This window comes from Anas platyrhynchos, chromosome 1 (genome assembly GCF_047663525.1).
Source record: "Anas platyrhynchos isolate ZD024472 breed Pekin duck chromosome 1, IASCAAS_PekinDuck_T2T, whole genome shotgun sequence".
Lineage (NCBI taxonomy): Eukaryota > Metazoa > Chordata > Aves > Anseriformes > Anatidae > Anas > Anas platyrhynchos.
In genome coordinates, this window is record NC_092587.1 from 88,275,135 (window position 1) to 88,300,359 (window position 25,225).

The following is a 25,225-nucleotide window of genomic DNA, read 5'->3' on the forward strand; positions in this document are numbered from 1 at the left end:
CAGAAAAGTCAGAAGCCTTATGGAGTGCTGTTAAATATAGTCTCACAGGTGGGCCTTTCTTTTAAAAGGAACAAAATAATTAGAAGTATCATGCCAGTTCTAGTCCCATTGAGTATTTACACCTTGGACAGCAAAAGTCTTTGCTCACGAGAAGTAGAAAACAGATACAATACATGGCTTGAAAAATGACCAGAGTATGCACCTATAGTACTGTACACTAAATAAAATACACAAGGCAGCAATACTTAGGGGCCAGAAACACTGCTTACTACAAGTCAGTTATGGAATCATAATTTACAGTAAAAATGGGCATGTCCCAAGGCTCAATTTTGTTTTCTTTTGTCATTTACAGTAGAATAAATATTTGTCGCTATTGCTACACTTTGTTTACATTCTAACCTAGTAAATGCAGAAAGCTAGTGTAAAGCATATAGATTACGTGTAGGTCCCATACGTATGACAGTTTGTTCAAGACTAGTAGGTTTTCTTTTTTGTTCTTTTTTTTTTTTTTAAACCTTTTTAAATGGCTAGGAGGAGGAGAGGGGGGAAAGAGAGTTGTGCTTACAATCAGCTGCTTCTTATGTCAAATTTAATATCAAAGCGTCCCTGGAAGCGGTCTTTGTCGCTGTACTGGATGTTCTGCCCGTAGGCCCTGCACTCCACGCGCACTTCCACGTCGTAGGTCAGGTTGGTGAACTGCACTGCCACCAGCGGCTGCAGGTACCGCGGCTGCAGGAGCTTGCCGTAGTAGGGGTAGTACTGCAGGGCAAAGCCGGAGTAGCCTCCCATCCCGTAGTACTCCACTGTGCCTATTTTGTCTGCATCTTCGTCTCTCTGAGAGATGGGCAAGAACAAGAGATGCTCGTTATCCCAGCACTGCATTTTGCAGCTGTTTTCCCACCATCTGCTTTTCACCAATGCTGTGCGTTCTCTTTGGTCACCACCCAGCCTCAGCTTGACAGCACGAGGACCGTCCCCATGGTGGAAGGGACAGTCATGAGCTGTCCTACCAGCAGCTGTGAAAGGAAGCGCCTCCAAGCATGTATCATCCAGGAAAAGAGCTTTTTTAAAAAAAACTCAGACACTTCTTTGTACATAGAGAGGACACCACAGCTGCTTGTCATACCAATGCACCATCTGTGGTTAAAAAACTAAATGGAACAAGAAGCCTCTGCTGTTCCTCAGCAGTTCTAATATTCAAGGTAAAGCATCTCTGCCAGAGCCATTTTTCAACCATCCTTGCTAAGAACTCCAGCGTATCATTTGGAAGCTATTTTGAGGATCCCTTTTACTCCTTGGCCCTGCTGTTGCCCCTCTCTGTGAGGACACTGCTGTTGTTCCTTTCTCACCAATGACATTTTGGGAAGAGCTCCCAAGTGAAAACCACCCCAACTGCCTGCAGGAAGGCAGAGCGAGGAAGCTACGGCTGGACGAAGACTTGGGGAGTCCCTGCCTGCAGTATGCTGATTTCACCTTTGTTGCATCTCACTTACCTTGGGAGCACAGTGCACGGGGATGAGATACGGGTTGTATTTTGCCATGACCTCTGCAGGAAGGCTTTCATTTGCTGGAGCCTAGAAGAAACACAAACCAACGTTACACACTGAACGCCTCTTGGCAGCAGCAAAGCTCAGTGGTACCAAACTAACAGCCAACGGGGATCCCTTCCAGCTCAAGTTCAGAGGCAGCAGCAACTGGTGCCTGTTCCTGGGAGGACACGCAGCGTAACACAACTACACAACACAGAAGTTAACCCACGTAAAGCTGCTCTGGCTGCCAAAGCAAGCACTTCAGGGTATTTTTCATTTCACTGAGGAAAGCGTCTCATGGTAGAGCACCATCTGCCAGCAGGGTTTGTGCAAATGTCACGCAGTGGCAGAATGAGACACTCTGCTGGAAGCTTTGCTACCTCTGCGCCAGGTGAGTGCAGTTAGGACTGGAAACGTGCAGCACAGAACAATAGAGGCAGGCACACCCTGACGTTCCCCAGCTTTGACATCACCGGCACGGAAGGACAAAGGCTCCAAGTGTCTGAGGGAAAGCTGGGAGCGTCAGCTCCGACGTTGGTCTCTTACTTAGAGGAGTTTGGCTTCACTTGTGTTTGGCAACACCAGAGCTGTAGGGTCTCTGATGAAGCGTGGAATGGGGGAGACAAGGACGGCCTTGGACACGTGCGTCATTCCTAAAGGAAGCGTGTGAAGTCATACCTCCACCAGACCCTGCTCTATAATGCAGCCCAGAGCTCTGCAGAGCCCTGTGGCAAGGAATGGAGGCAGGCACCAACCCCTTCTCTTCCCCGATCATCAAACACGCGCCCTTCCTGCCATCCTACAACCGCCACGTACCAAGCACAGCATGTGCCTGCTCAAACGCACTCGCTGTTGCCACCCAGGATCAGATGGTTCCAAATTCAACTGAATTCTAGCACAGGGCAGTCCCCTTTGTAAAACATTCCTCAAAACACGTCAGCTGGCCAGTCAGTCCCCTTCCCCCTGCTCTCAGAGACACTGATGGGTAGTGATGAAGGCTGCTTGCCGCACCATTTGCACTGCCTTCCACCCAGAAGATGGAGAGGCGTGCTTCGCACAGTGCCTCGTTCAGGAACATGCATTCTGCTGCCGAGTTCTTATAGAATGTTTTAGCATTTAAACGTGCTGGGGAAAAACCTGCAAGTAAAAGCGGTTCCCGTGCAGCTGAACTTCCTTCAGCGTCACTGCACACCTGCTATCCAGCCCAGCCCGAGCCAAGGGTGACAGCAGACATAAACCAGCGTTTCTGAGGCTGCATTAAATCACCTAAAGATCTCCTCACCTTTCCTGCAGTAAGAGCCTTGCCAAACTCTCCAATGTAGTTTACGCTTTACAGACATGTATCAGCCTAATGCCTAATATAGCACTACTCCATTTAATTAAGTGGTTTTAGCAAGCCAGGCAACTCCGCACTGCCTGAGGAAAGAATGGAGAAGATGGAGGCATGACACAATTTGCTGAGCTCACTACAGACATGGTAGGTCTGCGACAGTCACGCAGAAGCGCAGGGTTAAAGTGGGTTTTACCAGCTGAAGAGAACACCTTGTCAGAGCAGCCCGTTAGCAGGCTCTGCGAGTCACCAGGCAGTTCACCAGCAGCTCGTGCTGTCAGAGCTCACGGCTGCTCGCCATAAGCTTGCAGTGTGCAGTTTGCTTTTTAAAGAAACGTACTTTTAAAGCCAGCCATTCAAACGGCCTCACAGTCCCCCCGCTGCAGAACGGGTTTCACGCTTATCTCCAGAGACAGAAGCGCAGGCACAAATTCAATAATTGCTCCGGAGCCACAGCAAATCTGCAGCCAACTCCCTGTCCTTATCAGTAGCTCCTGTTACAAAGGGAAGAGATACTTGCCTTAGGTTTGAAGCCAATAATTCTGTTGAGCTTGACGAGGATGCATGGTTTGCCATCCTTGTAGCCAAAGGTGGGATCCTGTATTCCAGAACAGTTTTCCAGCCATTCACGTTTGAATTTGCAGACCTTCTTCTGGCCTTGGGTATCGCTGTATGGTCCTCTGTCTTTGTAATCCGTAGGCATGTCTGCCATGGTGGAGGAATGGAAAAACAAATATATGCAACTCAACCTTCTGCTCGTCAGAACAGCTTTATTTGTGCTTCACCGTGCCGTCGGGATTTCCCACTTGCCCAGGCAGGTGACGCCACCTTCTAGAGGCTGACAGCACAGACCTGCACCCAGCCACTCCCCCACACGCAGGCTGATCGCAGACCAGCAAGTCTGTGGGGGCTTTGTTTTCTATCTGAGGCTTCCTACAGGCTACCAGAGAGCAAACGCATTTGCAATTCACTGGCGCAGAGATTTTTTTATCAGCTTTTACGAGCGGGTTCCCCTCAGATTTCACATGCACGTCTCACATGAGGCGACAGTCTGAGTCCCCATTATTGCTTATAATCTGTTAAAGATTAACGTCTTCCCGATGCTTTGCTGCATTGCATCAGGAGGACTGACGCTGGCTTCAGCAAAGTCACCTGCAAAATCCCCGTGTGGCTTTCAGGGAGGATATAAGGTCAGTGCCAGGTGCTTTTGAGAGTCAGCTGCACCTTTGGCCAAGTGAAATCTGCAAGTCGCTGGCCACATACCCATTGCAGTAAGCTTCTTAGGTACGTCCCTGGCCAAATGTGGTCTGTCTCAACTAATTGTTTAATGAGCAGTGATGTGACTGAAACCAGAGTCCACCAGTTAAAGTTTACCAGCGAAGCTCTGGTAACAATGCAAGGAACAGCTGAAGATAGAACACCGCTGCTAACCCTCCTTTTTTGATAGGCCTGACACAGAGGCACTGGTGTAGGAAGCAGCCCAGACTTACCCCCGCAGTCCTGAAATACGATGTTTTCGGTTTGCTGATCAGCGCTGTAGTCCTTCAAGAACTTCTCAAGATTCTTCACGTACGGCTCGTAACTTTTAGAGTCGGAGGCAGTGAAAGAAATTTCTGTCTTTTGTACCTGGGGGACTTGGGTCAGTCCTAAAGAAAGTAAAATCAGAAAGAAAACATTATGAGCTGCACAGCCTCTGGGCAATGCTACACACACCGAGAGCATAAAGCGTTCTTACTAATCTGCATTTTTCAGACCTTAGGACTTGCACAAAACAAGCTCACTAGAGGGGAGGTTCTGAAGGGCTCTTATCTCCTCTTTCCAACAACAGTCTGGAATATTCGTCACGGTGTTTGCATCACTAAGCAGATAAAAATCACAGAGGCAGAAGGGAGGCTACAAGTCAAGGTTTTTCTCCAGAAAAACAGCCAGCCGCAGGCCCCCTGCCCACTGCTGCCTCCTCCCCGAGGGCAGAAGGGAAACTGTGTGAGAGAACATCACACAACCAAACTCCCCCGGAAGGCTTCTCTAACACATGTCCCTGACAGGGTGCAATGCTACGCGTTTAGGGCGCATCGGGGATGCCCATTCATCAACCCCTGCAACAGCAGACGAGGGGGGCTCCCTGAGTTAGGTGCAGCCTCTCCACGTTTCCCTTGTGGGAAGGAGACATTTTCTCAGTGAGTTCATCAGCCTGATCATTTTGACTCGTCTCTTCACTCCTTAAACATCATTCCTGGCTGTAGAAATAGCATCCTGAGCTCTATAATCAGAAACACACCACCGAGCAAGAAACACCTCCACACAGGAGAGACGTTCAAAAGACTGCCCTACATTCTGGGCTGAGTAACCAGCTCCAATTTCGACTTTCGGAGGATGAGTAGAAAAAGAATGCATGGGCAGAAGGCACTGGATACAAGTAATGGCTGCGGATGATGAAAAATGCCAAGCCCTTTGCTTGTCATTATGGGACTTGGAAATAGCTGCTCTTGCGTGAAGCTTGGGTCACGTTTTAATTGAATGCATTGATGCATGGCTAACGCTTAAGCTTAAAGTGATGGGAACTGGAGCTCACGCTGCCTTTGCGGCTGCCACTGTAATTATTGAGGTCTCGACTTGTGTTCAGTTTGTCATCTCCACTTTAGCGAGAACAAAAAAAAGGAGCAGGGGAGCAGCATTTGCTTTGACAGCAGGTCTGTTGCCAACAAGTTCCTCCAGCACAAAACTCGGGCAGCTTAGCTGGCTGGCCCCAGCCCACAGGAGCTTGTGACTCCTGCCGTTTTTCCAAAGCCACTTGAGTGCTTCTGCTTAGTCCCTCCTCGGGCCAGCTCACCACTCCCCTGCCCACTGAGGTGGAATTTGTAACCCAGGACAAAGATTAGCTTTGTTCCCCTAAACGCAGCTCCGAGTAGCCAAAGATAGCGAGACGTCCAGCGAGCAGCTTGCGGTTTCGAGTTTTATTCCAGGAAGCAGCGCTGCCCTCTCCAATCTCCTGGTGGTACGAACAGGCCGGGGCGAGCGTTACAAGTTTAGAAGCAGCTCGGTGCTCCACCAGCAGAGTTAGGGCTCACCCTATGAAATCAGTTGAGTTTTCAACCCCTTTTCAATTAATTATTTGCTTTCTTGCTTCACAAATGGTTATAAATGTATAAACTGTGTTCAGTCTGTGCTGCCAGCCTCCCCTTGCATTACTAGCCCGCTAGGAAGCAACAGGCTGAGAGTCGCTTCAAGTGGCTATCTGGGTCTGCCTCCTCCAGAGTTCAGGTTACAGTTATCATCGGGCTGTGTAAATATAACATTCAAGAAAGCTCGGCCAGCCCTTAATAAGCTTTGGCCAGGCAGCTGAACTATCGGCTGCGCTGAGGACCCCGGGCAGCAAGTCCCCACCCCTGCTTTTTATCTTATCCGAGGCAGTGCAGCGCGTAAAGGCACCCGCACAGGCGAGGCAGAGGTGAGGGGAAGGGCAGCACGAGCACCTGCGGAGGCCTCGGCAGCCTGGCCACCAACACGCCCAGCCCAAAGCCAGTCTGCTGGCCAGTGACCTGGAGAACAGGCTCCCGACACAAAGGGTCTGCCTTTGGGACAGGTCCACACCTGGGTGCCGATGTGCAGAGCAGCACTCATCAGACAAACAGGACAATCGATGTGAAGATGAAAGGTGCTTTATCCTGATTCAAAAAGATCCATCACTGGTTTCCACCACCACTTCCATACCCACATGCCTGTGACTGACTGCACAGAGCACTACGCACAGACCTATCACTGATATCCTTCCTTGCCATCCCTGCTGTACCACCTCTATGTTCATATCCAAAATAAAAGGTTCACTGCTGCTATCAGAGCAGCACTACCAGTGAACCCTTCCTCTCTGAAACGCTTCTGCAGCCTTTCTGAAACCTTCTCTCACCCCTACTGCGAGAACTGAAACAAGTAGGGGAAAAAATTTACCAAGTTGAGCCATGCCAGAGCTACCTACCAGGGGCCAATAGGCATGCAAGGAAATATGCAGCACTAATGAAGTACAGGGATGATTAAGCCTCTTAGGGACTTGTGCACACGAGGAAGCCATTCCTGAGCAAGCTCTAGGGGGAAAGAAATGAAGTCTCAAGTGTTCCCATAGCCAGGAGTCCAAGCAACGCTCCCTCACTGTGCAGTGATGTCCTGCTGGCCGTGGTTTGTCTCATGCTATCACCGGAGAAGCACCAGTCACGTGTAGTGATGCTGCTGCCCACAACATGGAAGAATCAAGTCACTGATTGCTAGGAAAATGGTGACAGAGCTGCTTTTGATTTTGAAATACTATTTCCGCAGTTGTCTTAGAGGACACTGCTAGGAAATCAGACTGCCATTCTCACTGGACTGCCACCAGCCACTAAGCAATGAATGATGCCTTGACTTAACAACACGACGCCTCTTTTTGTTGGCTAACTCCGTGACTGCACCAGGATATCTAAAATGAAGCAAGTGTGAGGCCATTATTTTTTCCAGCTACCATTCTACTTCCATAACGCTGTTGCAGACTAAAATCACATTTATCCCATTTCATTTAAAACTCAATCCCTACACAGACCTCATCGCTCTAAGCTGCAGGAGCAAGACTTCAGAAAAACGCGTCTGGAGGGTGAAGGGGAAGAAGCCAGGAGCAGTAGGTCAAGCTCGTTATTAGGAATGGTTGTGCAAGCCTGTAGTGACAACAGCTGCTTCATCACGCTGTGCTCACTTCCCAGCACCACGTTCTCCTGGTTCACGCTGTGTCTGAGCACCACTCGGGTGACACAGATGACCAATTTAGCAACCACTACACCATCCCTACCCAACACACCCCCGCCAGCCTCGCTCAGTGAGAATGGACTTTGAGAGCCTCCACACTCATGGATGTCCTTCCCAGCTCCTAATCACTGCCCGCCTCACCACAGAAGTGCAGAAAGCAGCTGCAAGTTCTCTACAAATGCAAGGTCTGCTCAGCTGGAGGCAGGTCGTGTCTCTGGAGCTGGAGATCCAGGTATTTCTCATACTCCAGTGCTGCGACAAGAGGCAGCAGCAAAGCGTGACTCGACAGGAGGTGGCACTTGCTCCTTGGGGCTTTCCTGTCACTCTCATTTCCACCTCCCAGCTACTATCTGAGCTAAGTAAGCCAGCTGGGGAACGCACACCACACCAGCCATCACGCACTGCCCAAGCACATCGTGGCAAGGTGGTACTTAAACCAGCAGGGACACGAGGACATGAGATCTCCTGACCCGAGCAGGAATCCCCTTTGCAGCCACTCCTGAACAGCCTCAGGCAGCTGTGGGCTCCCTCCCCTACACCAGCTGTAGGGCAGGTGGACCGTGTTTAACAGGACAAACACCACAAGATGGCAGGATACACAGCCCGATTTAGATTGGGTTGGGAAAGAAAATGGATTCAGGAAAACACTTGGCACTCTGTGTTTCAAAGGCAATTCCCCCCCCTTCCCCCTTAGCAGGGTAAGGGCTGTGGCAAAGCAGAGCCCGAGGCACGGCACAGGTGGAAATGTACCAGGAGCAGGGGCTGTCCCCGTGGCAAGGGCTGGACAAGGTGAACTGTGCTGCCCCTTCCCCCAGGAGGGAAGTTATCCTGGAAATGCACAGCCAAGTGGTGCAGGAACCAATTAGCATGTTAATGATATTTAAAAATAGCACTTTATGGCTTTCAGTGCTGTGCCCCTATCAATAACTCAATGAAACATCCTGTAGCTTCTGCCACTGTTAGTGAATTTGTGTACTGCAGAACAGGAATGAGATTGCAGCAGCCCCTACAGCATTTTTTTTCCTGCAAACCTTGAAGGAGAGGTTCATGTGAGCCCAAGATGGTTAGGGAAGGTGGGAACTGAAGGGACTTGCCCTCTAATTTTCAAGCTGTCACTATACTTGGCTTGCAACTCTCCCCACAAGAACCAGGAACTAGAATTGCACAACATTTTATTTTAAGTAGTTCACAGTTTGCACGGCTCCCAGTTCATGGGAAGTTCGATGCTCACCGTGTACATGAGCAAGTGTGCTAATCGTCAGCAATGCAGTTCTGCTTGCAGTGCAGGAGACCCCAGGCAGCATGGGAACACAGGGACTGCTGACCTCCCGCAGGCATCAGTGCACAACTCAGCACAGCCTCCATAAAGCCCTTGTTAAAAGTTTATTTGGGCACATTGTGGTCTAATGGGTGCCATACTGCAGGGCGAGAAACAAACTTGACATTGACAGCACACCTCACGCAGGCTCATCCACATTGGTAGCTAAGTCAGATGATGGCCTGCCAAGGGCTCTGTGCTGTTAGCAGGAAAGTATCCCCTTTAAATGGTATTCATGTGCCACTATGTGCCATTACAATAGGTTTGAAACCCTTTTCAAACAGGCTGCCATTTGTTCAGGAGTTAGATTTTTTTTTTTTTAATTCTGGTTGGTTTAAGTCCTGAAAGCCCATTTCAAACTTAAAAGATCCCCCAAAGCCTTTTCAGCCTTCCTCCATTTTGCTTCCTATAGCACCCACTACAACAGCATCTTGAAATATATTTTTTGTTGTTGTTAAGAAAGGACAAAGCTCAGAAAAGTGGTGCAGTATTTAATTAAAGAGACAAATAAAACCCTCTGCAGGCTGAGATCTTGCACAGAGATTTTACTACCAAGTTGCTTTGAAATTAGCTTTGGGTAATGGGGGTTTGCAATAATTCTAAGTTACCTAGAATGAGTAATTATGTGACATCAGGCTAAACAGCATGTCTGTCTGGATGCGACCCAAGATCCAGTTTCTTTGCTAATTATTTCATGTCTGGTAAGACCACTGGGCTTCAGACGAGGAAAAACACATTAAAAAAAAAAAAACAACTCTTCCACCATTATCCATGTTAGTCTTCCAAATGCAGCTAACAGCTCTGGTCAGCACCAGTGACAGTTTAGTCCTTCCTGCAAGCATCAAAAGCCTGATGCAGAGCTGGATACAGTGCTCCAGACAGCACTTAACCCAGCTATGCTGGTACCTTAAATGCCATATACTAAGACAGCAGTTTCAGTCTGTTTTGTTTAAAAAACGCTGGTGGAAAAGCAGTTATCTGAAAAAGATGATTCTCTGCGGAGATTAGCACCATCTGGTGAAGGCACCGCTCCCCGTGCTGTCAGAGCAGGGAACAGTTGCAGCATAGCAGCACTGCAGACAGTGGGGCTGTAAAACACCGTGTGACACTAGAGCCAGCTTCTGCAGCTACAAGCCGTCAGCCTCACAATTGTCACTTAAATACCACCGTTATTAAAAGCTTCTGAACTGTTTTACAGAGCAACTGGAGGCAGATCATTACCATAGCCAGTGCCAAGCAGCCTCAAGGTCATTTGCAATGTGGGCAAGCAGCAGTTGCGCAGCTCCCTGCCACGCTCCGCGCGGCCGCTGGCTGCGGCAGGAACCAGCGCAGCAGAGCCTGACCTGCGGCAGTGGCTGCTCACCCCGTCTGCAGCAACAAGAGGGGGGCTCTCAGCACGTTTGCACCTCGAGCAGGGGCTCCTGTTTCATCTAACAGAGAAAGGCCGTCCATCAGGAGCTGCCTCTAACCCTCCCCACTCGAAATCAAGGGAAATAGCCCTTTGCAGATGCCATTACCTCCTCTGGCTCACACAGCAGAGCTCAGCATTAACCAGCACAATTCAGCAAGCACATCCACAATTGGTACTGCCCCCTTTCTCCTTGTGCACCCCAGTTTCAAGGATGAAGCCGGGATTTTCCCTTTGCCCCTTCATTTTCCCATAGGAGCGCAGTGGCTATGAAGAAAAACTGAACCCAGTTCTGTCACAGAGCTCATTCCCGAGCAAAGCCTGAGCCTCACTGCATCATTTCTGCTTAGGGAAAGGGGAGAGCAACAATCCAGGTTCAAGTTCCTCTCAGACAGGAGGCACACTCCATGTGATGCAACCTTTAATTCTGTCTGATTGCCTTCTATTTCCCGTGCTGTTAACACAGAAGGCTTAGAACATACCCACCCCCTACAAATATGTGTTGCAGCAACGAGATGCTTATTTCATCCTCCTCCTGGAGGTGAGTAACCAAACCGCCTCCCCAGAACAGCTTGCACCCGGGCCAGCACGGGCCTCCTCGTTAGTTACCTGGAGGTGCCACTCGATCCTGGTATTTGGGTTCAAATTCACTGACGGTGAGCAACATCACTTGGATGGTCCCAATGAAAATACCTGCCAGGCAACCGTAGAAGATGACATAGAAGAGGAGGATCTTAACTGCAAGAGAAAACAAACGGAAAGATGAATCGGATCAAGCCCCAATTAATTTGGGATCATAAAGGGTGAGGATTACAATGTGTTCTCCCATGTTTTAATGGATCCCTTGGCTGACCAAGGCTACCACAAGGTGACAGGCTTTCAGCGAAGCACCAGCCCAACGCAAGTCAACGTGCTATAGGCAGTGCTACACACTCCACACCACTCTGGGCTTCAGAGCTATTTCCACAGAGCCAACAGGAGCCGTTAGATTCAGGTTTACAAGCATTGCTCAAGTGTGACCTCCCTAATAATTCAGACTCTGGCCTCCACCAGAGACAACAGAGGCAGATTTTAGGCCCAAATCAGCACCAAGGCTCAATCTCAAATGCAGGCAAGCACTTCAGCGTGTCACAGCACTCTGCATTTACCAACCTTGCGCATCTACAAAGGCACGCCAGCACCGCTCATACCAATTAAAAACTGAATTATGTAATAATGAAAGACTAAATTTAGTTTGGGTCTGAAAGGAGATGCCTAGAATAATCCTAGTGGGGGGGAAGAGCCTGAGAGGCAGCGCAGCTCAGACTCTGGGTATCGGTTACCAGTTTACAGGGATTATCTCAACTGATTAACTGCACAGTAACACGCCGTACTAGGCATCACCAGGCCGCCTACGGGAAGGATAAACCAGCCCATGCCAAGCAACTAGGGGCTAATTGGGCTGCAGGAACAAGCACTGCAGCGAGGAACACTTCAAAAAGCCTGCTCGATCCCGGCGTCCTAGCCTAATCGCAAACGCGGACGAGGTTTACATGGAGGACTCAAGGTGAACAGATACAAGGGCAGGGGAGGAAGCAGTAGTGAAGGTATTCCTCCTCTCCTGAGCCCCGTCACAAAAAAGCTCCATCAGTGGAGAAGCCTCCTCATTAAAGCAGCCATTTCTGGTGGATTTCGTTTTCCATTTACGACAGAAAGGATCAGGAGGGACAGGCTCAGAAAGACGCTCCATCCTCTCATCCGCCGGGGAGCGGGGCGGCAGCCATGGCTGGTGAGCAGAGCTCGGTGCGGATCGCGGTGCTCCAGGAGTTAAAGCACTCTTTGGTATCCAGGCAGCGTAAAGCAAATGGTCGTGACGTCAAAGACATTTGGAAATTTTTTCCAGAGCACGGTCATAGGAGGTGCTGTTGTAACGAACCAAACACTAATGCTCTTGTCCGCAGCGTAACGCCTTTGAGTTTTTGTAACATCAAAAGGCCGGCGCTGGGAGGTAGCTTATTTAACCGGTCTCCCAGCCGGGATGCTCCTAGCCCCAGAGACACCGTAAAGGTCACGGTTTCAGAACAAACACACGGCAACCCAGCGCAAGGGGGTTGCGCCACACAGCTTCCCACACCAGGTAGGCTTATGACGGAGGAACGGGACGGCCAGCCTGCAGGTTGACATCGCTCCCAGGCGGGTGGGCACCAGGAGGGCTCGCTCTGCCTCCGCGTCGTGAGCACTGCGGAGCCTCGGGCACAGCGGGCACCCATGGGTGCGCACCCACAGCCCCATCCTGCTCACACAGGGGCAGGGCAGGAGCCCGCTGCGGTCCAGCGGAGCCAGGGCTGGCACCTGGGGCTGCTCCCTCACGCCAGGACCAGGCTCAGCATCGGGGGGCACCCCAGCACCTGCGGGGGGCTGCCCCTGCCCGGGGGGCGCGGCAGGGCCCCGCTGCCCTCCCTGCGGGGCGAGGCAGCGCCAAGGACGAGGCGCCCTCACAAGGTCGCCCCGCCGCCGGCTCCCCCCCCCCCTTCATCCCCCTGTCCCACACTCACACCAGCTGCCCCCGGTGCGGCCCAGCAGCTCCTTCTTCTCCGAGTTCCAGATGAACTTCTTCCAGTTGCCGTCGCCGTCCTTGGCCTTCCCGCGGGCCATGGCGAGCGAGCGGGGGGCGGCGGAGGGGATGGGGAGAAGGGAGGGGGGTGAGCGCTGAGGGGCTCGGGCGGGCTCCGCGGCACCGGGACGGGCTGCGGGGAGGGGGCTTGCGGGGAGGGGAGGGGGCGCTGGAGGGGGTCCGGGGGCTGTCGGAGCACGGAGGAGCGGGGGGTGAAGCAGCGGAGCCCAGCGGGCACGGAGCGGCCGCGCTCAGCGCCCGCCGCAGCCCTTCATATAGGGCGCGGGCCCCGCCCGCACCGCGCCGCAGCCACTGGCAGGCGGCGGGGGGCGGGCAGGGGAGGGGACGGGACGGGAGGGGAGGGGGCGCCGCGCGGCACCTGCCGGGATGGTGTGGGGTTTTTTTTAATTAATATATATATATATATATTTATTATTATTTATTTTATTTTTTTTGAGGAGGGCGCAGCCGCCCTCGCAAGGTGACCTTCAGGGAGGGGCCGGCCCGATGATGGGGGGGGGTGGTGGTGGCTGCGGCACCCTGTGGGGGTCCCGGCCCCACAGCTCGTTGTGAGGGGATCCCAGGAAGGGGCAAAGGGCTCTGGTGCGGCCTTGCGATCCCCATCCACGACGGAAGTTCACCAACATGTCCCAGTCCCACAGTGTCACGACACAGCTGAGTCACACGTGCAGCCCGGCTGCCGTGCCCCACTGGGATGTATTTACCTCTGAACTTCCTCCTGGTCACGACATGGCGCCCCGGGTGTCTTCCTGCTGTTAAGCTGCAGGCTTGCTCTGTCAGCCTTCCCTCCGCCCGTTCTGGTTGCTCAGGAGGCTGGGCAACTGCACGCCAGCCGCCCCGCTGTCCCCAGGGCCAGCCCCAACGTGGGGCCCTTCCCCAGGCACCCCATGGCCACCACACACAGCCAGACCCTGAAGTGACCTGCTCAGGCCTGATTTTTGGGGCCTTGGTCTGCCGGGAATGGGCACCTCGAGGTGATGGCTCCCTGCAAGGATGAGCACGGCCTCCCCATGCCTAGGCACGCAGCTGGGCTCCTCAAAGCCTCACAGGGTTAGGAAGAGGAGTGTCACACGGGAGCAATGTACGCTGCACCCAGGGGCAATGTACGCTGAAGGCTCTGTGGTAGATTACGTGTGGTCAGAGGGAGCCAGCCAGGTGTGCCCCAGGGACTTCCAGCCTGGGTTTGGGGAATTGGCCCTCAACAGCATTTGTGCGGTGGAAAATGGCCGATCAGATGGCTGAGGACAAACGGCGTCTCCCTCCTGCCTGGTGTCTGGTCAGAGCTGGTCTTTAAAGAGACCTGCTGATGGTGGGCGATAACGAGAGCAAACAGACAGCAGTATCTGATACCCGAGTGAACATCATCTGCCGTGTAGGGAGGACGTATCATTTACAAGTTAAGAAGGCTGTGATTACAATCAGGCCAATAAATAGAGGAGCACCACAGGAGGAACAAGCGCTCACTTCTAGCACCCAGCGCCATTGCTGCTGTAGCCAAGGCTGTGTCTCAGCCGCTGGGCCACCAGGCCTGCCTGGTCACTTGGGAGCTGAACCTGCTCTCCTCCTGATGCCCTGGGTGCTGTTTTTGCCTTGGCCCCCTACCCTACAAAAACACCACGCTGGGAATCGTGTGCAGGTTGCAGTGTGGTCACCCAAACACAAAGCCCACTCTTTAGCCTACCTCATGGATGCTGTGTCTGGCTTCACCCTCGGGTCAGGACCCATCTCATCCAGTCTGCTGGTTCAGGGCAGGTGGAACAGCAGCAGTTTACGCAGACCTCCCTGCCCTCTGCCCAGGCAATGGGGTCACCCAAAATGAAGCCAGCATCAGGTACTCAAGCAGGTTCATGGCGATGTCCAAATCAGAGAAGAGAACGGGACCACACACTCTCCCACAGTGTTAGTTCCTAAGGCCACAGAAAGTGAGTTTGGAGAAAGCAACTAGAATGAATGATCTGAAAAACCTGAGCAGTCGTATCACGGTTACAGACTAAATGGCTACCCAGAAACACGATCTTCCCCCGAGCGTGTTCTCACTCTCGCTACGGGAGCTGGTGGTGCCTGTGGAAGCCAAGCTGCAGGAGCTCCTGGCTTCATCACTGTTTGTTTAAGGATCACCAGGAAACTTTCTCCTCTTCCCGCAAATGTCTCTATTACTGTACAAATACACAGAGAAGTGGGGTTGGCAGTGCCAGGGGTACCAGATCCCCGTAACTGCACAGGCTGGGGCATGCAGGATCTGGAATGGGCAAAAGGCACTTCAGGAAGGTTGCACAGCACTTCTGCAAACCCTTTTCCACATCCGCAGTCCCATGGATGCTCGGGACATGCACTTTGCTTAATGTTGGCAAATTATCCTCTCAGAATCAGCAGAACTAATAGGCAACAGGGTGCCATATTTTATTCAAATTTACCATTTGTTCAGCTGCTCCAATATCAATCAGGCCGTCTCTAAGGCCACCACTATATGATCTGATTTTTTAAGGTGATAAGAGCCTAAGGCAACTTTCGAAACTGCCAAGAACAAAATGTGCAAAGATATCCGTGTTCAGATTAACTGCAGGAGGAAGGACAGGGCCGGGGAAAGCTGTGCACAGGTACCAAGGAAAGAACAACACGCGAATGGACTTTGTTAGGGGGTTATCTCACCGCCCTTAGGAGCTGGTGCATGAGGAGCTCTCTGGTTTTCTCCAGTGGGTTTGGGCACAGCCATCTAATGACAAGATCCCAGCTTCCTTTGGGTTTCCTGCTTTACAGGAGACCCAAAGAAAGCACCTCAGGCGGGCAGAGGTGTCTCACTGCAGTGCAGGAGGAGGGCAGACACAATTACTTTTGATGCAGCAGCAAGAGAGAAGAGCACAATGTAGAGCAAAGCCAAGCCATGATTTATCCAGCTTGGTGACTTGGGAAATGAGACTCTGCAGCTGATGGTGACCGGCAGAAAATTCGGGTAATGTGTGATCTAGAAACATCTCTGACGGTGGCTGCAGGCTGTGCTGCGACATGCAGTGGAGGAAGGGGAGAGGCCGGCTGTGGGGTGGGACTCTCACCGGCTGCGGGACCGAGTGCTAATTATAAGATGACAGAAGTGTGCAAAATGGCCTTAAGTAGTTACTATTCGTGGGCTGCCGCTGCAAACAAACGGGGCTGGGCCTCCTCGCGCTGGCATGCCTGGGAGCTGGAAAAGGGCAGCTGCTCAAGAGCTTGGCACCAAGCCTGCATCACACACAACAGGTGAGAGGGGGCGAGGAACAAAACGGGTGGCTAGGGCTGCTGCAGCCCTGCAGTGCATGGCCTGTCCTCTCTTGCAGACAAAAAGCAAGAGGCTGCGTGGCACACGGGCATTTTGCACCCCTCTGGGAGCTGCAGGAGGCCTTGAAGGGGCCAGAAGCAACCCTCAGTGTCCCCGCAAGGGGAATGCCAGCATGTGGTCCCCTCAGAGCTTCCCAGTCCCACAGGGCACTGCCTGAGGCCCGCCCTCTGATTTTCTGCTTTGGAGATTCAGGGGAAACCCAGGAGTTGCTGTACATTACCTCATCTCAAGTGGGGTCTGTAGTGTCCCAAAAAATGGCATGACAAAAATAGCTTTCCAGTCTTCTTCCTTCTCCTCCTTGTCCCCCACAGATAAGGGGTCACAAGAGATCAGGCTTACAGACATATGTGGCTGGTCCTCTGAGCGTGACAACGCATTTGAATGGATTTATCACATGGAGCTATGCAAGCTGAGGTAACTAAGTTCAAAACATTGTGAACTGGTAAGCCCTGAGAAAATAAATGTATACAGAATATAAATATATAAGTATATATATATAAATAAATATATACAGAACTGACCTCCAAAATCCAGCCGTGTTCTTTTCTCTAATACAAGCGTGATGGTTGTATAACATCACTAGTAGGGGTGCCTGCACAGCTCACCCTTGGCAAAATGACACGGACAACAGCTGCTAAGATTGAAAAGTCAGTGTAAACACCATGCGTGAATGGGAAACCCAAAACTGTCTGAGGAAGCATGTACCCCAAACTGATCTTGCTGCAGGGAGAAACAACCATCAGACCTCAAGTGATCATGTTAAAGAGGACACCCACCATCAGCTGGAGTAAGTGGTAACCAGGGAATGACAGAGAGAATTTTGAAACAAAGAAGGCATCAGTCTGAAAAGACGTACACAAGAAGCACCAAAATTTGTAAGGGAGTGGGGAGAGACCCAGTGAGCAGCAGTGAAAACCCAATCTAGCACCGACAGCGGTCACCCTGCTGGCATCACACCTCTGCCCAGACCCAGCGCAGCAGCCTCCTGTCTGTGGGACTGCTGGTGTCCTGCTGGGCTGCCTTCCCATCAGTGGGTGCATGAAGTAGTTGTAGGGAGCAGCATGGGCACCCCTAATGCAGGACTGGCCACAACCCCAGCAGGAACAGGTTGTAAGCAGGGGAACCCACATTCCCAGAAGTGATCCCTTTTGCTGGAAAGAGAGGGGTGGGTGTCTGTGTGTCTGGGATGAAAATTTTTGGAGACTGGTTATAGAAGCATGTTGAGGAGCTTATAGGAAGGAATGTATTAGTGTCTAACACTGTGGTTTAACTGTGGTGTTGATGACATTGGTCCTGAACGTATAGTTCACTGGTTGTTGGTTAATCACACATTTCTACAATCAGTAAACCACTTCAGCCCCGATTTGGTTTAACCAAAAAAAAAAAGTTTTTTTTGTTTTTTTTTTAATTTTAATTTTTTTTTTAAGTTTTTCCCCAATCTTGGCAGGAGAAGGCCTGCATGCTCAGTTGGTGAGAAAGCTTTCACTTCATGTTGAACTAGTGGCGGAGCAGGGCACTGGATGGTTTCTAGGGTGGCCTGGCTGGCAGGAAGGTGGAGACAGAAAAGGGGGATGCGTGACAGACAGTGCGCTGTGTGCCTGGTGTTTGATAACCGGGGCAAATACCACCGGTGGACAGTATAGAGTTGCCCTGGCTGAGCACACCCACCGGTGGTGCAACTTGCCAGCTATCAGCATAGTTCTGATGGAAGCAACGGCGACTTGTTAAGGCAGCAGTAGTCGAACCATATTGTCAGACTTTCTCTTTTTGGCTGGTGAGGGGAAAATTACCCTAATCTCACTGAAGATAATATGAAAATAATTTCCTGCAGGAAATCCACCCTGTTTTCACACAGGGAAGAAGCATTACCCAGGAACTAGCTATGAAGTTGGCAAGAAGAGCACAGTTCTGTGCCAGTGGGCACCCGGAGCCCTTACTGGAGCAGCAGCCAGCTTTCTGGTACCCAGCCACCATGCTTTGGCAACGACAAGAGCTCCTGATGCAGCCAGCATCTGCACAGCTGGGGGAGATAAGGAGCCTGCATCTGCACGGGACTGATTCAGCTTCACCCCTGCTTGTTGGCTCCTATCGGAGGTAGAAGCAATATGCGCCATTAAAACAGGTCATCATTAGTTTTCAGTCTTGGCAGCAAGACTGTAAGGTTTCAGTCTCTGCTTGCTCCCAACCGTGGTTTGTAAGGGGTTTCCAGTGGTAGGTTGTATTTGGGCACCAGCCTGCTCGGCTGCCCCAGTTAGACCTCTGCTGTCTCCAGGGCCAGCGTGTCTGGGACTTCCAGCACTAAACCAAGTCAAAGAACGAGAACTAAACAAACTCCAAAACTATTTTGAGGCCTGCTCTAATACTCTTTAAGAAGACAAACAAGATCAGAGTGGAAAACATTTCTATCTTTAGCCATCAGGAGCAAGACTTATCTGAACAGCTCCACACAGGAGTTGGCAATGGGAATGTGTAAGTTAGGGTTTGACTTGTTCCTAAACATCTTGTTTTAATTGTTCTGTCAGGGCCACAGTGGGATTTGCAGTGCCTGCCAAACGCCCTTCTCTTTCTTCTCACAGGAGGTCTTTTCCCTAAAACAACTCACAAATGTCTATGATGATTTTAAAGGTTACTCCAGTGCTGTCCACACTACAAGTCCTTACCGTATGAAGGTAGGTCACCCTACAAACTGGGGAGCATGTTGTCCTCTGTTGGCTCCTTGTTGGTCTTTGCTTTGGTTTGGGTTGTCTGGTAGGACTGCAGTGTCCTGAGATGACCAGCACTGCCGAATGGCTGCACCCTGACCTGAAACACAATAAAGAAATACAAGAAGACATTTTGACTGGAGAATCTCTCACACAGATATGGCTTCATTCCCCTGGCATAAATTCAGTGTTGTGGTAATCACACTGGAGTCTGAAATCATGTTTTCTCTTTTAACTGGTCCTGCATGGACCACAGCACCTCACACAGCCTCATTGCTGGTTGGGAAAGGCCCCACATGAGAGCCATTAGCATGCAGGCCAACAGAGGCAGACACACACCTAACAGGATTTTAAAACCCGCTGAAGTTTTTCTCATTATAATCGGTGGGAATTAAGGGCCTGACCTGTGCAGTGTATTCAAAAAGCCAGACGGGCCGCAGTTTATATATTTAGATGCTCGTGTACCTTGGAAAATCTACTTTTAATTTCCATGGTTCAGCCTTTCTGCTCAAATAGGCAGGCTACCTTTGACATGGATATTTGTGCCAGACCTATGACAAAGCTGCAAAGGCACAACGGGAGTTGGGCCCTTGTGACACTGGTGTCTACAGATGCCTCAGGTGTTCCTCAGGAACGATCAGTTCTTGCTGAATACGAAACCACAGGTTACGACAGGGAAGTGAACACCATGAGCAAACCACTCCATCACGTCTGGTCTAACAATGCGACAGGTAGAGGAGAACAGCACATGTGATACCGCTGCTCTTATTCACACGAGGAAAACCTTTTTCTGTTATTTAAACACTACTTACCGATTGAATAACACAAACCCTTGCGGCATGTAATTGTGACAAGACAAGGACCTCAAGACACAAAGTTTTGAGTTGCACTATTTTCTCAGTGGAAACCCTCCCAGAATACCAACATGAAAATCTGCTCTGCTCCGTGTTACAGTATTCCCCAGGCTAGCAGGATTGGGGACTGAATAGAAATTCCCTTTTCTCCCCACCCGTATTTCTCTTTGAAAAAGGAGTTTCTACTGATAATCAAAGATTAGCTATTACCAGTTGATGTTCAAAGCACTTCACATACAATACTCAATACTCACTTCACACTCAATATGATAACAGCCCTGGCTAAACAGTTTTATTACAAGCTAGTTTTCTCAGTTTCAAGAACATCAGACTGGCCACACCTGGAGCACACCAAGGGGCCATTTAACCCAATCTGCCTTCTCAGCTGTGGCCAGTAGCAAATAATTCAGAAGAAAGCCTAAGAACAGGGGAAGTACAGCGTGACCGATGTGACCTCCCAGGTGCCAGCAGCCTGCTGCCTTGGGATTTCCCCAGCCAGGGAGTACACTGACAGCTAAGGGTGTAGTCCCAAACCTAATCTGTCTCTCCTTTAGGAGAAGCAGTTTGTATCCAGCACGTGGCACCTCGCCCAGCTCAGCAGTGGGACTGCAGCCTCTGCAAGTAAGCCTTAGAGGCCAGTAATTACGTAGAGGTGAGGACAGGTTTCATAGCTACACCCTCGAGGAGCTATAACCTGCACTGGGCTTTGCGCTGTTACTAGCCATCGTGGTTTCGGTCAGAGGGTTTAAAGGTGTCTCTGGTGTCACTATGTAAAGCACCATCAGCTTCAGGGGGCCCAGAGATCAGCCTTCCCATGGGGTGAGCAGCACGAAGTGCAACACAGACTTCAGTGCCCATGTGTTAGAGTGTGTGATGTGTGAGGTACCTAGCTACATCTTCACCTTACTATCATTGTGGTGTTTGAGCTGTCACCTATATGGCAACACCACCAAAGAGCACACTAGCTAAGAGCATAACAGTATACAAAGAGCTCTGAATCTCCCACTTGGAGTTTTCTCCTCTGAACGCAGTCACAAAGCACATACGAACTACTCTGCTTTTTGTTTTTCAGCTGAGATGACCAACTGAGGTGGCCTGCTCGTCACCCATGGTGACCCAATGACCCACAGTCCTTTCTTGCTGCACCACGAGAAGAGGCTAGCCACACGGAATGATGCGCTCTGCTAGGCACATACTTAATTTATAAGTGCTAATTAATTGAATAACGGGTTGGTTAGCAAGGCCCCCGATCTATACTGTATTCAAAACACCATCTGGAAAACGGCTGGTGAGTTTAGCAAGATGGATGCTCTGTTAAATCGGATACCTTTGTGAGAGAAGCTGTCCCGGCATAACTGATGAGGCTCTATTTAACGGTGAAGACGTGTATCTGTTCTCCAGGAGAACTTACGTGAGATAGCAAACGTTTGGTCATTGGGATGGTGATCAGCGTGACAAACAGTGCAATGAATTTCCTGTTTTAAATGGAAAGTAAACAGTCTACTCAAAGCACTTTAAATGTCATCAGTCTCTTAGGAAGCGCACATCAGGAGGTTGTGACTCTGAAAGCAGTTTAGCTCTTCAGTGTAACTTTTGCCTCCACCTAGGCCCACTGGATGCACACAGATGAGAGCAGCCACGTTTACACTGATTTCCTTGTTCCAGGACGGGGAGGTTCTGACTTGCCTCTGAATTGAAAGGCTGAAGCACTGGACAGATATTGCTGTTTCAGTTCTTCCATGTTTATCTCAGGGATCATGTTTCCAGCAAACTGCTGCAGTTGAGTTCCCATAACAAAATACCACAGGAGAAGTCACCCACATCAGGTGCTCACAACAGGCCTGTCAATCCTTCTCTCCCCTCTCGGCTTCAAATCACACTGAAGAGTAGATGCACAGTGCTATAGCCCCTGTTTTCTAACAAGTGAACATGGTACATGGCGGCATGCAGAAAGCTGGTGGCAGAAGAAAGAGCAGAACTGGCATTTTGTCGCCTCAGGTATGGCTCCAGGCAGGTGACAGCAGCATCCTTGGTAGGTGACAGGCACCAGAGAGGGGTGCAGCTGGGAGCCTCGCACAGAGCCATGGGCAGCTGCCCAAAGCCAGCATCTGCTGGGCCCCAGAGAGAGAACGATGCATGTCTTGCCTCATGTATGGGTTTGACTGTATGGAGATGCTCCGGAAACCTAATTTCAATGAACTTTTGCAAGCTAACAAAACATTTAAAAACTTAATTAAATCACATTAAAGCCCCAAGTGGGCATTTATACTTAGATTTAAAGGTGTGTTTATTCTCTGCAGTATACTTCACCTCCAAAGCAAACTGAAGAACATTTAATTTAGTCCACCCTAATACTTACTAAAGGTGTCCACTATAATGCAGTTGATTCACCTATGTGAAATTCATGCTTTTAGTTCATGCTTTTAGTTCACTGAGATGACTTTTTCCTGAGATTTCTTCTGTAAAGAAGCCCTTCCAGAGAGAGAAGAAGGGACTTGTTTAGGATCATCCAAAAGAAGCTCCGGGAGCAGACACTGGGGAGCCCAGACATACACAAGGACTCAGGGAAGCAGCTTTTCTCTCCACCACCCCTCTGTCACTGCTGGAAATGTTTTCAGTGGATCTAGCCCTGCTGTACTCTTTATCTACCCCTACCACAGTCATACCTTGCTGCAGAGCTGAACAGCAGACGCAAGGTAGGACGAGCAAGCTAGCAGGTGGCTCGTCTGGCTGCAAGCAACACCGTACAAAAAAATCATGGAAATGCCACTGTCCTTTAAGACTGCAAAGTCTGTGGATCATTTATTCTGCCCTTTCAGCATAACGCAGACAGTATAATTTCATTCCATTACTTCTTCAGTCAGCCTGATAGCTTATCTTTGACTGAAGCACAAAGTCAGGTATTTGCTGCAGTCAGATTGTTCCAGGCATTTTGCTGGATGCATGTTTTCCATTGAAACCAATTTTCCTTTTAGTAAACTACTTTTTTTTATATTTTCCTCTCTGACAGATATGCCTTTCTCTGCAAATCCATAGTCACTGCATTCTTGGGATTGCGGCTTTGATGTGTAGCAGCTTAAAAAAAAAAAAAAAGAGAGAGAACAAAAACCCATTGCTTTCCAGGGATCCGAAATTATTAAATCAGCGTGAATGCAAATTTCTGCAAACTGTAAACACCTCTCTGATGACATCACTGCTATATCTAGGTTCTTAAGGATGTACAGTGGCTCCATTTGGCCACCTCCCATTGCAGCAATGCTTCTGGAACAGGAACACCAAAGCCTTGGAGCTTTATAGGCACCACAAAGCTCAGGCACTCCACAGGAGCCAAAAGGAGAGCCTGGCAGGCAGATTCAAAACAGCTCTGAAACCCATGAATTTAGTCTCCTCCCTATCCCAATGGTGGTGTGAGGTTGGGCAGTGCAGAGAGACTCAAATACACAGAGGAATAAAGCATAAAAATGAGGAAGACAGAAATATACAGGATTGCCTCTGTAGAGTAGATAATTCACTCCTATAAATATTTTAATCTTACCAGACTAGACTTAACCACACAACATCAGCATCTTGGGACCATCAGTAATACTCAGAATTTATGTATGAAGTTTACCGGTGCTGGGTGTGAACACGATCAAGAAGCAAGAAGCACTATTGCTTACATTTTCCTAAGGCAGAAGCTGAGAGATGGTAAAAAGTGACTTGACTTTGGTGTTTTCTAGGGAACTGGGGGCAATGCCCAGAAGTCAAATTATAATTACTGTATGTTTGGCACCCTGATTCACACACCTATCTGGCCAGAGCTCATGGGGTCCACAGCAGAGCTGAGTACAGTGATTAGGCAGAGAACTGTGGACAAGATCCTCTGTAGCAAGTCCTAGACACCCACCCATCCCACCCTCTCTATTACCAGGAACCCTAGGGCCCAGACCTTTCCTCAAGCTTCCAGTCCTCTTTGTGGAAAACTACAGAGCTCCACCAAAGCCCTGTTGAAACAATGTTGGAGTCGTCATTAACCTGTCAGGGACTTATGCCCAGACCTTTATTATAGTACCCTTACGTGAAGCTGAATAAAACATAGGATATTCAGCGGAGTCCTTGACAAATGCATTACATTTGCCTAATTTTCTCATTTGCCACAGAAGGGAGTTGGAATTATTCTTTCTGAGCAAATGAGTTTTAGCTTTTCTCATTACCTTTTAATACTCTCTAGTGCACAGAATGAGAGGAAGGGTCTTTCGGCAATTTTGGCTGAAAGTAAGATGATTAAAGGTTAGAACTGAGAGTATGAGGGAATTTGCCACCGTTGTAGAGAAGTTTCCAGCCTGCTTCTGCTAGTCTTGACTGTATGAGGAGTTTAAAAGCAGAAAAAAAAAAAAAAAAAAAAAAAAGACAAGAGACAGATAAATCCTTATCCAGGTAGTAGAATGGGCTGTTCAGGTCAGACACGGTGATTCACATAGGTTGATCTAATGTAAATAACCAACTTAAAAACAGAGGGTTTATCCATACATAGCTGTCACTTTCAGCCTCTGTTCAGTCACCACATATCACCACATATCACTCCAGTGTTAACTTTATGCCAACATTAGAGCTGTGAAGTCTTACACCTTCTAAGGTAAAGAGAGGAGCGTATTATATTGAGTGGGGCATCCCACATACCTGAATCTGTCATCTGACCTAAAGGAGTATCCAGTCTCCTCCAAACCATTGCAGCTTCCACTGCACAGTGCCCTGCATGTTGGAATTGAAAGAAGCTGATGTGAGCAAGCTCCGAGCACGCGGCTGTGGTATCTTGCTGATTAAAAATACTAAATCAGAGGCAGGTCAGAAGCCTCTTGCACACCCTCCTCAAGCCTAGACTTTGTAATAGGTGCATGCCATTCCTAGGAGTTCCACCAAGGTCATCGGACTACTACCTAGGTTGAGCAGCTGCCAGAACCATGCAGGCTGAGTCACCGCCCAGCTGGACTGTATACCTTGCCATCGTTGCACTGCATGATCCTTGAAGGTCTTTTCCAACCCAGAGGGATCTATGGGTCTCCGAGCAGCTTGAGGCGGGGCTTGCCAGTACAGCAGTATGGGCCACAGCTGAGAGCAGCGACAGAACGCATCCCCCCAAAGGAAACCAGTTATCCAGACAAAAATGCTTTTTTTTGCTGACATAACTGTGTCAACATCAGGGCTTTCACAAGCTTTGTTGTTGTTGTTGTTTTTTTCTTTATTTTTTATTTTTTCACACTCCTATCCAGCTCATCTTCACCAGCAAAACTGTGAAATGTAGGCCAAATGCCCTGAGATAGCTAATCCTGCTTACTTATATAAGGCAAATCAAAGATGTATGGCTGATCACAGGTAGCAAACATTGCAACACACAATAGCTTGCAGGAGAA

General features: G+C 49.8%; 1 protein-coding gene and 1 long non-coding RNA gene across 2 annotated transcripts; one reads left to right on the top strand and one right to left on the bottom strand.

Moving 5' to 3' along the window:
* Positions 1-447: 447 nt before the first annotated feature.
* ATP1B1 (ATPase Na+/K+ transporting subunit beta 1) lies at positions 448-12,998 on the bottom strand. Its single transcript, NM_001310386.1, is given in 6 exon segments — positions 448-834; positions 1,494-1,574; positions 3,380-3,564; positions 4,350-4,505; positions 10,962-11,090; positions 12,887-12,998. Coding segments are annotated over 6 exon segments (918 nt in total). The 5' UTR covers positions 12,987-12,998; the 3' UTR covers positions 448-567.
* LOC110354432 (uncharacterized) lies at positions 12,226-24,232 on the top strand. The gene is made up of 2 exons (XR_002406375.4): positions 12,226-12,468; positions 20,908-24,232. It is a non-coding gene; the product is annotated as an uncharacterized lncRNA (long non-coding RNA).
* Positions 24,233-25,225: the final 993 nt, after the last annotated feature.